This window comes from Vicugna pacos, chromosome 6 (genome assembly GCF_048564905.1).
Source record: "Vicugna pacos chromosome 6, VicPac4, whole genome shotgun sequence".
Lineage (NCBI taxonomy): Eukaryota > Metazoa > Chordata > Mammalia > Artiodactyla > Camelidae > Vicugna > Vicugna pacos.
In genome coordinates, this window is record NC_132992.1 from 92,636,760 (window position 1) to 92,649,097 (window position 12,338).

At 49.9% G+C, this 12,338-nt stretch overlaps 1 protein-coding gene across 4 annotated transcripts in view; it reads left to right on the forward strand.

Moving 5' to 3' along the window:
- Positions 1 to 11,541: 11,541 nt before the first annotated feature.
- PPP2R5C (protein phosphatase 2 regulatory subunit B'gamma) overlaps positions 11,542 to 12,338 on the forward strand; it is a 121,610-nt gene continuing 120,813 nt past the window's right edge. For 3 of the 4 annotated variants that reach the window (XR_012073819.1, XM_072963719.1, XM_072963721.1), the window contains exon 1: positions 11,542 to 11,792. Coding sequence is in view for 3 of the 4 variants with exons in the window: in XM_072963719.1 (XP_072819820.1) it covers positions 11,766 to 11,792 (27 nt within the window). In the remaining variant the exon portion in view is untranslated. The remainder of the gene's footprint in view (positions 11,793 to 12,338) is intronic. The other variant, XM_072963720.1, reaches the window with a different exon arrangement.

Below are 12,338 nucleotides of genomic sequence, written 5' to 3' on the forward strand. Positions count from 1 at the left end.
GCTTCCTCTGCCCACCCCACCCTGCCCCAACCCTTGCATACATCTACCCTCATCCATCAGCCAGCGCAGTCCTTCCACAGTCTAAGTCAGACTGCATTGCCAATGTTGATTTATGCCTCAGGGCCTTTGCACCAGCTGATCCTTAGGCTGCAATGCTCTTTCCCAAAGTTTTACATGGCTAACTCCTTTGTCAGGTCTCACTTCAAATGTTGCCTTCTCAGAGAAGCCTTCCTTGATCACTGTAGCTAAAGTAGCCACCACTGCCCCCTGACAGGCACTTAACTGAGTCTAATCTAGTTAGCACTGTCCATAGAGCTTTCTGGGATGATGAGAATGTCCTGTATCCATGCTGTCCAATGTGGTAGCCACTAGAAACATGTGGCTACTGCACCCTTAACATATGGCTGGTGTGGCTAAACAGTTAAATTTTTCATTTTATTTCATTCTAATTAATTTAAAAATAAATGCCCATGTGCCTAGTGACCACTGTACTGGACAGCATGGGCTAACCCATTCCTCACTTTGTTTCGGGTTTGGTTTCTTCATAGCCTGTCAGTATCTGAGATGGTCTCACTCATCTGTTTGCCTGCAAATGTGTTGTGTGTCTTCCCCCATTAGGGTACAGGCTCTGCAATGGAAGGGCTTGTTTTCTTATCTGCTGTAAACTCAGCTCCAGAGACACAGATGAAGAGTGTAATAAATGATGAACAAATATTAGCAGGAAAGGTGGACTTGGAAGGTTATTATATTTCCTTTGATAGTTTGGTTAGATCTTGTATCATGTAGCTTTGCCAAATGGGCTGTGTAACAAAAACATCCCAAAACTCAAAGACTTAAACAAACATCTTTTCATCTCAGATCTGTGGGTCACCTGAGGGTTACAGGATAGTCAGCGGATCCAGGCTGGGCTTGGTGGAGATCACTCCCACACCTGTAGCTGCCTAGGGGTGGCTAATGCAGCTGGAGTTGGTAGGGTAGGCCTTGCTTCAAGGACCATGTGCCACCAAGAGAAGCTGGTCTGGGCATATTTACCCCAAGGCAAAGGCAGAAGCACTCCAGCCCATTGAAGCTTAGGCTTGGAACTGAAACACCTTCACTCTGTCTCATCCTTCTGGCCATCACAAATCCTTGGCAGAATCCAAGGTTACAAGGCTAGAAGCATGCTCCACCCACAGAGGGAGGGCCCTGCAAAAATCACATGATAAAAAGTGTGAGGAGGGAAGAACTGAGGCCATTAATGCAATCTACCTGTATTACTACTGCGGCAGTTTGGGCTGCTACAATGGAACACCAAATATTGGGTGGTTTAAGCTACAAACTTATTTCTCACTGTTCTAGAAGCTGGGCAGTCCATGATCAAGGTACCAGCAGATCTGGTGTCTGGTGAGAGACCGCTTCCTGATCGACTGAGTGGTCACATGGCAGAGACAGGAAGAGACACAGAGAGAGACGCCACAAGCTTTCCTGTGCCACTAATTAGAGCACTAATCCCAGCCTGAGGTCCCCACCCTCCTGCCCTAATCACCGCTCAGTGGTTCCATCTCCAGACACCGTAAGTTGGGGATTAGAGTTTCAACATATGAATTTGAGGAGGATACAAACATTCAGTTCACAGGGCTACCGTGAGACCTTTTGGCTGACAGGACACACTCAGACTAGCCCAAAGCACAGTACACTGTAAGGCTACCCAGAGGTCAGAACCACCGGGAAAGCCAAGGGCAGGAGCTCTGATGGGGCCTGGCCTCTGGGAACTGGGGGCTGGAGGACAGCGGAAGCTCTGAGTCATCTCTGACCTCTGCAGTGCTGTTTCCAATGTGTCTGGGGTTTTCCAGTACCCCTGCCCCTGGCTTCCTTGATCTCTGATCTCTGTATCTTTCCTCTCACTTCCGTCCCTCACAAGTTCAGCTTGACTGCGACCAATATGGCCTTCCCAGCTCCCCGTACTTCCTAAGTCTTCAGCCACAGCCCGTCTGACTTTGCCACATTCTCTCCAAATCACTCAGTTCAGATGGTCCAGCAAAACTTCTCACACCAGGACGTGTCCCACACTGCTGCCCAGACTGCAGATCGGCTCCCCTTGTGTGGGTCCCCTACCTCTGGGCCAGCTCACTGTGGCTGCAGGGAAAGGTGGTACCGGACGTCTCTGAGAACAAGGCAGGCCCCGTGGAGGACAGGCCCAGCGCTCACCGTCAGCCAGATGAGCGCTCTGGGTACAAAAGGCCAGGAAAACGGCAAAGTGTGGCCCTGGGTATCTGTCGCTCTTTCGTTGGTCCTCTGATGAAATTCTCCCTCCCTAATTTCATGTAATTCAGGGGACTGGGGACTGGCTGTCAAACACAGCCCCCCTTCCCCATCCCCCAACTCTAGAGAGTCTGAGTACCTGGGTGGAGAAGCAGGAGCTGGGTCCTGCAGGGAGGGGGCTGTCCCCAAAAGACTGCCCAGACCTCCTAATGTGGGGGTGCCAGACTTGCTCCCATTTCGTGTTCATGCTCCCCAGAACCCTGCCAGCAAAGCTCCAGCCTTCACTCAAGTTAGCATGGAGTGGTTCTTGTTAGCTGAAACCATGGAACCCTGAGCAATACTTTGCGCATGCTTGGGACAGAGCTCATTTAGAATGAAAGAGGCAAAGCACAGAGAGAGTTTTAAGTGGTCATACTTCTATCTTGGTGGGAACAGTTATAAATCCTTCCCATAGATCAGGTTTGCATTAGGGCCACTTAGGTAGGTAAGAAAGGAGCAGAAGGGAGACTAGGGTCACCCAAAGAAAACTTTCTCAGCAACGTGGATGGACCTAGAGATGACCATACTAAGGGAAGTGAAGTTGGACAGAGAAAGACAAGTATCATATGATATTTTTATCTTGTTTTCCATGTCAGTCACTCACACACACACACAATTGGTTAAGTGGCAGCTGATCTTATTGATATTGTGACTGAGTTCTTTAGGCAACTCCTAACCATGCACCAGGCATGTTCATATATCATTTAAGCCTGACAGCAGCCTGGAGGGGTGGCTATGATCATTTCCATCTCACATGGAGCAGGAGGCCTAACTTTAGGATAAGTCACTGTGATACTGTGGTTCAGATGTGCTCCCACAGGCTCAGACCCACAGCCTCAGGAAAGTAACAATCAGAAATGCTTCTTCCCAGATTGTGAAAACGAATACATGTATATGTATGCATGACTGGGACATTGTGCTGTACCCTAGAAATTGACACATTGTAACTGACTGTACTTCAACTAAGTAAAAAAAAGAAACACTTCTTCCTTAGAATCATTGTGAGATCCGAGGAGCCCCAGGCAGAGAAGCAGCCCTGCTCTGAAACTGGGAAGCAGGAAAAAGGGCAGTGAAAAGAGAGGGCTGGGGTTCTCACCACCCCGGGCAGGGTGTAGGAGCTCCAGGACCCCAGGGCATCCAACGTCTGGGCGTGTACATGTCGTGACTCAGAGGGCAGGTGCAGGCCACGGCAGCTGGGGGATGCCCCCTCATGTGCCTACCAGGAAGCCTCCCAGGACTCTGAGGGCTCCAAGGGGAGGGGCAGGAGAGGACATGGAGGTACCAGGTGGTTCAGAGAGGGCAGGAACAACCACCACCTCCGTGGCCACACCCCAGACACAGGACTGCGATGACTTGGGGAGCCCAGTGCAAAATGAGCACATGGGGCCCCTTGTTCAGAAATATTAATAATTTCAAAACGATAATGTCTGATCATCAAACAAAGTGTGAGGCCTTCGGCACATGGGCCTCATGTGACCACACAGGCTGCAGGCCTCTGAAGCCCTGAGCAGACCCCTTCCTGGGAACTTTATATAAATGATTTCTCATCTTACAAAGCTACAGTAAACAAAACAGCATGCTGCTGGCAAAAAGACAGACATAAAACCATGGGACAGAATACAGAGTGGAAATAAACACTCACATATTTGATCAAATGGTTTCCTACAAGGGTGCCAAGACCACTCATGGGGAAAGACAGTCTCTTCAAGAAACGGTGGTAGGAAAACTGGACATCCACATGCAAAAGAATGAAGCTGGACCTCTATCTTACACCATATACAAAAAATTGATCAAAATGGATCGAAGACCTAAACATAAGAGCTAAAACTATAAAACTGTTAGAATGAAACATAGATGACAAACTTCACAACATTGGATTTGTCAATGATTCCTTGGACATGACACCAGAAGCAAAGGCAACAAAAGGAAATAAAGGATAAACTGGACTATATCAAAATTTAAAATTTCTGTGCATCAAAGGACACAATCAACAGAGTGAAAAGGCAGTCTATAGACAGGGAGAAAATATTTGCCAATTATATCTCTGATAAGGGGTTCGTATGCCAATTTTATAAGAAACTCCTACAACTCAACAGCCAAAAACAAAACACAACCTGATTGAAAAATGCCCTTGACTAGATATTTTTCCAAAGAGGATATACAAGTGGCCAACAAGCATATGAATATGCTCAACATCACTAATAATTAGGGAAATTCAAATCAAAAGTCCAATGAGATACCATCTCACACCAGTTAGGTTAGCTACTGCCAAAAAGGAAAAACACATGGGTGGACATAGACATCATCAAACTGAGAAGTCAGTCAGACAGAGAAAGACAAATACCACGTGGTATCACTTACATGTGGAATCTAAAATATGCCACAAATGACCTTATTTACAAAACAGAAACAGACTCGCAGACACAGAAAAGGAAGTTACAGTTACCAAAGGGGACAGTGGGTGGGAAGGGAGAAATTAGGAGTTTGGGATTTGCCGATACACACTACTATATATAAAACAAATGAACAACAAGGTCTTACTGTATAGCACAGCATTGTAAGTTACAATGGAAATGAATCTGAAAATATATGTGTATATAGTATATATATATATATGTGTGTGTGTATATAGTATATATAGATATATGTGTGTGTGTATAACTGAATGACTTTGCTATACACCTGAAAGTAACATTGTAAATCAACTACACCACAATAAAAAATAAAATTTTAAAAAGTTCTATTTTTTAAAAATCTTGTAATAGCCTCTAATGAAAAGAATATGAAAAAGAATAACTATCTCTAACTGAATCACTATGCTGTACACCAGAAACTAACACAAGATTGTAAATCACCTATACTTCAATAGAAAAAATAATTTTAAAAATTAAATTAAATTTTTAAAAAAGTGTTGGTGAGGATGTGGAGAAGTTGGAATCCTTGTGCTCTGCTGGTGGGAATGTAAAATGATGCAGCCTCTATGGTAAAAGTGTAACAGTTCCTCAAAAAGTTAAAAATAGAATTATCATATGATCCAGCAAGTCTACTTCTGGGTATACATCCAAAAGAAATGAAAGCAGAGTCTCAAAGAGATATTTACACATTCATGTTCATAACAGCCTTATTCACAATAGCCAAGAAGTAGAATCAATCCGTGTCCATCAAGGGATAAATGAATAAACAAAATGTGGTCTATCCACACAATGGACTATTACTAAGCTTTAAAAAGGAGGGAAGTTCTGGCATATACTGTAACATAGATGAACCTTGAGGACATAGTGCTGAGTGGTTTCACTCTGATGAGGTAACCACAGTAGCCAAATTCATGGAAACAGAAAGTAGAATGGTGCTTGCTTGCCAGAGACTGGGGGAGGGGAAAATGGGCAGGTGTTTCAGGTTTGCAAGATGAAAAAATTCTGGATGTGAGTGTACATAACGGTACTGAACTGTGTATTTTAAGAAGGGTTAACATAGTAACCTTTGTGTTGTGTGTCTTTTCACAATTAAAACAATTTTTTCGAGAGGCCTCGTTACCTCTCAGTTAAAACTTAGATGGCAGTTCGTCAGAAAGGCAGTCTTGTCAGGTCTCCAGGGGAAGGGTCGTTGCCTGAAAGGGAACTCTGCTCACTAGACAAGGCTGAGTGAGCTCATCTTTCTGAGACATAGCTGAGGTTTTTCTCTTTTCCACATAAAGGGCGGAAAGATGATGGCAACGTGTGTGTGTGTGTGTGTGTGTGTATTTGTGTGTATGTGTCTGTAAGTGCATTCAGCAAACTGCAGAGTTCTGTCCAGGTGGAGAATTTCTTAAGTGACATCTGTGGACTCAGTTCTGGCTTTCACGCCCACTGTCTTCCGTGGCGCTCACAGTACCCATGGAAGGAACAGGGCCGGCGGTATCATATCCTTTCTACGGGGATTTAGACCAGGGATTCTCCACCCGGCAGTGCCAGAATTTGGGGCAGGAGGATTCTCCATTGTGCACAGTAGGATGTTTAGCAGGATCCCTGGCTTCTAACCACTAGGTGCCACGAGCACCCCCCACCCAGTTGTGACAACCAGAAAGGTCTACAGACATTGCCAGATGTCCCCGGAGGAATGTGGGAGTGGACAATCAGAATCATCCCTGTTTGGAAACCGTTGGTTTAGAGGATCTGAGCCAAGATCACATAGACCCGAGTCTTCCGATTCCAGATCTCTTATTCCACCACGATACAGGGTTATTCTCCACTTAAGGCCCCTCCAGAGCTGTCCCACCCCACCCACTTCTCTGTTCCACTCCATGACCTGGAAAAGGACATTCAAGGAACACATCACTGTTCCCTGGCCCTCTGGTCCCAGGTGGTTAGGCCAATGGGAAGCACCGGGGAGAGAGAGTCTGGGGGCAGGGTAGAGGGAGAGGAAAGGAGAGGAGAGAGGTTAGAGCATTTACTCCCCCTCCCCAGCCTCCCTCCCTACACAGGGCTCTGACAGTGACTCTGCCAGGCTCTGGGAGCACCACTGCCTCCCTCTGCCCGGGTGGGCGTAGGACGGCTCCCAGGCCATCCTCCCAGGGGTGCTTTGCTCTGCCTCAGCCGTTTGCTTGGCCCCTGCATGTCTCTATACATAGAGCTTTCGGCTTTTGTTAATTTATTTCTAGTAGACCTACTTGACTGGGCCGTCTGTGTCCTGCCTGTTAAAGCCAATAACCCCAAAGTTAGGACAAGAACCCAAATTCAGCACTTGAGTGCACTCCAGCTATTCACCAGTGCCCTGCCTTCCAACAAGCTTCCTGCCGCCTGCGGCTCCGTGAACGCGCCCTCCTCTCTCTGAACCCCCTCGCCCCAGGTCTCTAGTGTTCTGGTAGCATGCTCTCTCCAGCTCGGGTTATGTCTGTCCTGTCTGATCTCCCCCACTAGACTTAGAGATTTGGGAGGGAAATAGAAAGGGATTGTATTCACATGAAAATGAAATTCTATTTTGTCTTATTGCCCATTTTTCTTCGATATTTAGATATGAAATTTACTAAAAATATTTTTAGAATTTACTTTATTTTTAGAACTTTCACAGATTGTTTTAGAGCAATTTATGAAACTTCAGGTTTTTAGAACCTACAGAAATTTCTCACCTTTTGGCTTTCAGAGGGAAAGTACTCTGGGCATGCGCTGCAGGATTGGATGGTATTTATTCCCAGATGGTGGGCCCGACTGGCCCGCGGCATTTATCAAAAGCTCTTCGGGGGCTAAGCAAGAGGCTTTCCTATTTGCATCTCTAGGGGAGTAGTGGAAGTGTTAGCTATCTTGACTGTGGTGGTGGTTTCATTGGTGTATACATCTAACAAAATTCATCAAGTTGTATAGTATGAAATATGTATAGTATGCTGTACAGGAATCATACCGCAATAAAAGTGTTAAAAATAAAATAAAATAAAATAATAGAATAGAATAATGTTTTTTAAAAGAGGCTTTCCTTAGTCTCATAGAGTGCTTTGGGTGCCCTTGGGCCTAAAGTTGGTAACTTTGGGGTGTGTCCTTGGATCCCCAGAACTGAACAGCACCTCACATCAAATCATTGTCCACGTGGTGGCGATTAAACTTACTGAGTGCGTTATACGCCAGGCACCGTGGTCAGTACTCTACGTGGGTATGTCCTATTCACGTAATCTGACTTAAATGTAGACCCCACCCTCCACCCCAAATCTGCAGGCAAATTTGCAGTGCATGAAGGAATCAGATCCAAGCTCAACAAGAAATGAGTGTGTAACAACATACCTGTGGAAATGAACTGAGGAAAGGGTGAGGGCAGTAAGTGAGTTGAGCTTTTAGGGTGGGGAAGGCCTCGGGGTGGCCTTGAAGACATTACTTCCAGTCCGGGCCAGGCCATGGGCAGTCCTTCGCCAGAGAGGTGAGGAGCGGGAGCTGATAGGCATACCCCAGGCTGAGGGGGAGACAACAGCCAGAGAGAGGCAGCAGGAGACCGTGGAACAGTCTGAGATGGCAGCCAAACCACAGAAGCAGGGCAATCCGTCTCTTCCACAAGCACGAGGCACTGGGAAACACAGAAGGCCTACGACGTGCTCACAACCCTAGGAAGCTCAGCCAAACTCCAAGTGCGCAGCACCGCCTCAACATCCAGGAGCCCAGAGGGCAAGACGGACATGCAGAAACTCAGGCTAATGTCCAGAGAGTCAGGAGATGGGGCTCTGGGTCAGGGAGGTCAAAGCTGCAGCCTGGCAGGCAGGACCAACTTGGGACCAGCCTCAAGAGGACCTGGTGAGGGCGGGGCCCCCATCACGGACACCTTCCAAGACAAGTGAGTAAGCAGAGCTTCTGAGGGTAGATGGCCAATTCCAGGTCGAGGGCCACCTTCTCTCTGCCCTGCTAATCTGCACCACCTACACCCCAGAGTGAGTGAGGCTGCAGGACTCTGTGCCCCTGTGGCTGGTGACTGCAGTGCAGCCAAAGACCTATGTCCTCTGGGACCTCTCTGAGCCTCAGAGAGACCTCAGGGGCACAAGTGAAGCAATCCATTGTACAGAGAAGCCAGAAGTAGAAAAAGCAATTCTCAGTTACTATGGGCCATCTCAGAGAAGTGCTCCAGAAGGTGGGGGTCTGAAGAGAAGGCGCTGTGTGTAACACGGGTAGGGCCTATATGAACATGGAAGAAAGGTGGGGCATCTCAGAAGAGGTAACCCTCAGGCACGTGTGCACACACTTACAACACACACACACATCTGAGTATGAGCACACACACACACGATCTCTATATCCCATTGACAGTCTACTTTGAATCCCTTCTTCTGTGAGCAGAAGCTACATGTACCTTAGCGTTCCTGTAAATGCTGTAGCAGCCAGGACACTGCTCAGTACCCAAGGTCCCATGTGAACATTCTGTAACCAACTGCTGGTTAACACTGGATCTGGGATAGCCCTCTTCAATGTGGGCAAATGAAAACCAGTTCAATGGCCATTGAGGAACACATGTGCCAGGCGACAGTGTTGATTCCAATTTCTCTGGTTACTACGGTTTCAAGGTCATTGGGTAGTAATGAGGCAGCTTTTCTGGTATCTTATCCTAGACTTTCCCTTAAAGTCAAACTGAGCTGATAAATACCTTCCCAGACATGCACTGACCCTCTGAGCATCAGATCTGCATTTCTGTTTGCCAGATAAGACACCTTGACTGGTAGGTAGCAGATGCAGCTCAACTTGACATGTCCCACGACTGAAATCACATTCCCTCAAAAGCTCACGCTCCACTCGTGTCCCTCATCACGATGTTGTCCCAAATACAAACACGGGCATGAGCCTCTTATCTCCAATGCTGGCTCCCTCCCACAAGGAGCAAGTCAGCCTCCTGAGTATCTGTGATCCTTCCTCCTGTTACTGCCACACATTGGACCACAGTTAGATGCTGGTTGCTCCTCTCCCCCGACATTCCTGCCACGGATGTCTTCAAAAGCACAAATGTGAGCAAGTCACTCCCCAGTGTAATATCCTTCAGTGACCTTGAATTGCATTCATTCAAAAAGAAAGCCAATTCCCCGCCAAAGCCTAGGAGTCTTAATTGGAAGACTTTGTTCTTCCAATTAAGATTGGAGAGTGAAGGAACAAAGTTCCGGCCATAACAAAATACTCCCATGTTCTTTCATGCTCCCAAGCCAGACCACTCTCACCCCAGTCCTCACAGACTTGTGTCGTATGTCACGTCTTCTGATTGCTGACTTTCTTCTGTCTCCACCCCAAGGATGTGGAATGCTTGCAGACAAGGATAGTGCCTTGTTCACCATGGAATTCCTTGCACCATGCTTTGCACACAGTGGGCGTCCAATAAAAGTTGAATGAATGAACGATGCACAGCACTGCATTAAGGGCTATGATATAAGGATATTGGCGGCAGAGACTCTTCTTGGGGGAGCTCCTCAGCCCCCTTAGAATTCCTTGGCCGTAAACTAATAGTTTGAAAATTATCCCTTTTGATATAGGTTGATACTGGGTTTATTAAATTGTCAGCAGATATTTTATTTGCAAAATGAAAACTTATTGCCTAGAAGCATTGCTCTACCCTCCTCCCACGGTTTTCTAAAAAACTGTTTTGGAGAAACTATCAACCCACTCAAAAGACTAATCAAAAACCATTTCTTCTGCACAAATAGCTGAGGCTGTGCAGTTTACCTGCAGATACTCATCTAAAGGCGCACATTCAGACACCTGCAGGCAGAACTTACTTTCAGGACCTCCCACGATACACCTCACTTTAGATCTTTTTTTTCTTCTTCTCGTCTTTTAGCTTTTAGCAGAGCAGCACAGAAAAATCGAAAATGCTTTGCCAGGAAACTTTCAAGAGTGAAAACCGCGGCCTAAGAGAAGCAATACTTCCCACACCTGAAATTCGCTCACATCTAATCTTAATACCTAATGCATTTCTGCAATAGCAAGACTGGAAGTAGTATATCAAAAAGTTTTCTTCCCTTGAAATACTTCCCTTCAATAATCTCCCCAGAGCTACTAGAGAGGGGAAAGAAATCACGTGACTCCTGGGCATAATGCAGCGGATCCCTCATATGCTTATGATCAAACCAAATTAAAGAATAAAACAAAATCCCATTGGCGTAGCTGGAGCCTGATCTGCGGGGCGGGAGGAGGCGGGGCGGGCCTCGGTGGGCGGTGCCGACGCGGGAGGAGGCGGGGCGACTTCCCCAGTGGGCGAGGCCTAGCAAGGACGCGCGAAACCGCTGCTTGCTCGGCTCCCGGGCCCCGTCAGCCGCCACCACCGCCTCAGAAGTCGGCAAGTGCCGCGGCGGCGAGGGGACAAGGCCAGAGGCTGCCGTTCGCGCTGGGCCGCGCCCCGCCGGCTGCAGTTGTTGCCATCCGATTCAGACGTGCCTTTTCCACGCCTCACTTGCCCCCTGCTCTCTTCGTCCCGAACCTCCACAGCGGTCACCGGCCTGTCGCCTTAGGCTCAGCCCCACTCTCGCTCCCCAGACTCGGCTCGTCTCCCCCGGCCGGTGCCTCGCCGCTGCTGCCGCCTCCGCCGCTGCCGCCGCCTCTGCCCAGCCTGAGACGGACTCGAGCCGGAACGCGGCGCGGTGGAACTAGGCCGCGCGCAGGGACTGGGGTGCAGGGGAGCGTTAGGGCACGTGAGGACGCCTCGGCCAATGGCGGGGCGTCTGGGGGCGGTGGGGCGGGGCCAGAGCGGGGCGGGGCGGGGCTATGACGGGGCGGGGTCGAGGGCTGGGGGAGGGGCGGGCCGGGGCGGGCCGGGGGAGGGGCGGAGAGACCGCCGCTGCCGCTGCCGCTGCCGCCGCCGCCGCCGCCGCCGGCGCCGCGGCTGCCGCAGCCTCAGGGAGCCTGGAAAAGGGGAAGCGCGAGCGAGCGAACGACTCAGTCCCCGGGCGGCGGCGGCGGCGGCAGCGGTGGCGGCCGGGGGGGCGCGACGGCCGGGGCGGGGGCGCTGCTGCTGCGGGGGGCGGGCGGTGGGGGCGGCGGCGGCGGCGGCCCGCACCAGCCATGCCGAATAAAAACAAGAAGGAGAAAGTGAGTCGGGGCCCGGCCGCCGGACGGGCTGGGCGGGGAGGGAAGGGGCCGCGCGGAGGGCGGCGGGAAACTGCCCGGGAGCGGGGCTCGGCGGGGCTCCGGGGTCTCGCGGGCGCGGGGGCGCTCCCTGCCAGCTCCCGGGGTGGGCGGGGGCGGCGGGTCGCTCCGGGGCCGCGGTGCCCCGGCCGGGACCCGGGTCCTGACGGCCGGGGCGGGGTTAGGGGGCGGAGTGGGCGCCCGCCCCCGGGCAGCGCGCGGTGGGCGTGAGGGGGCAGGTGGGGCCACGGAGGTGGTTGACCCAGCCTCACAGATGCCTGGGCAGGGGCTTGGGACGCGGGGTGCACACCCTAGCAGGGACCCCCCGGCCGGGGAGAAAGGGGGCAAATGGACCGCCGCTAAATGCTTAGGTAGAATTGTCTGCTCCCCAGAAGGACGTTCTGGGGCTCTGAAATAGTATTGTTATTCTGGGTGGCGGCGGCGGCGATGGCTGAGTGCGCTGCGTTTGCATTGGGGGGGGGACGGTATTTTTTGCTTCAGGTGGAGCTC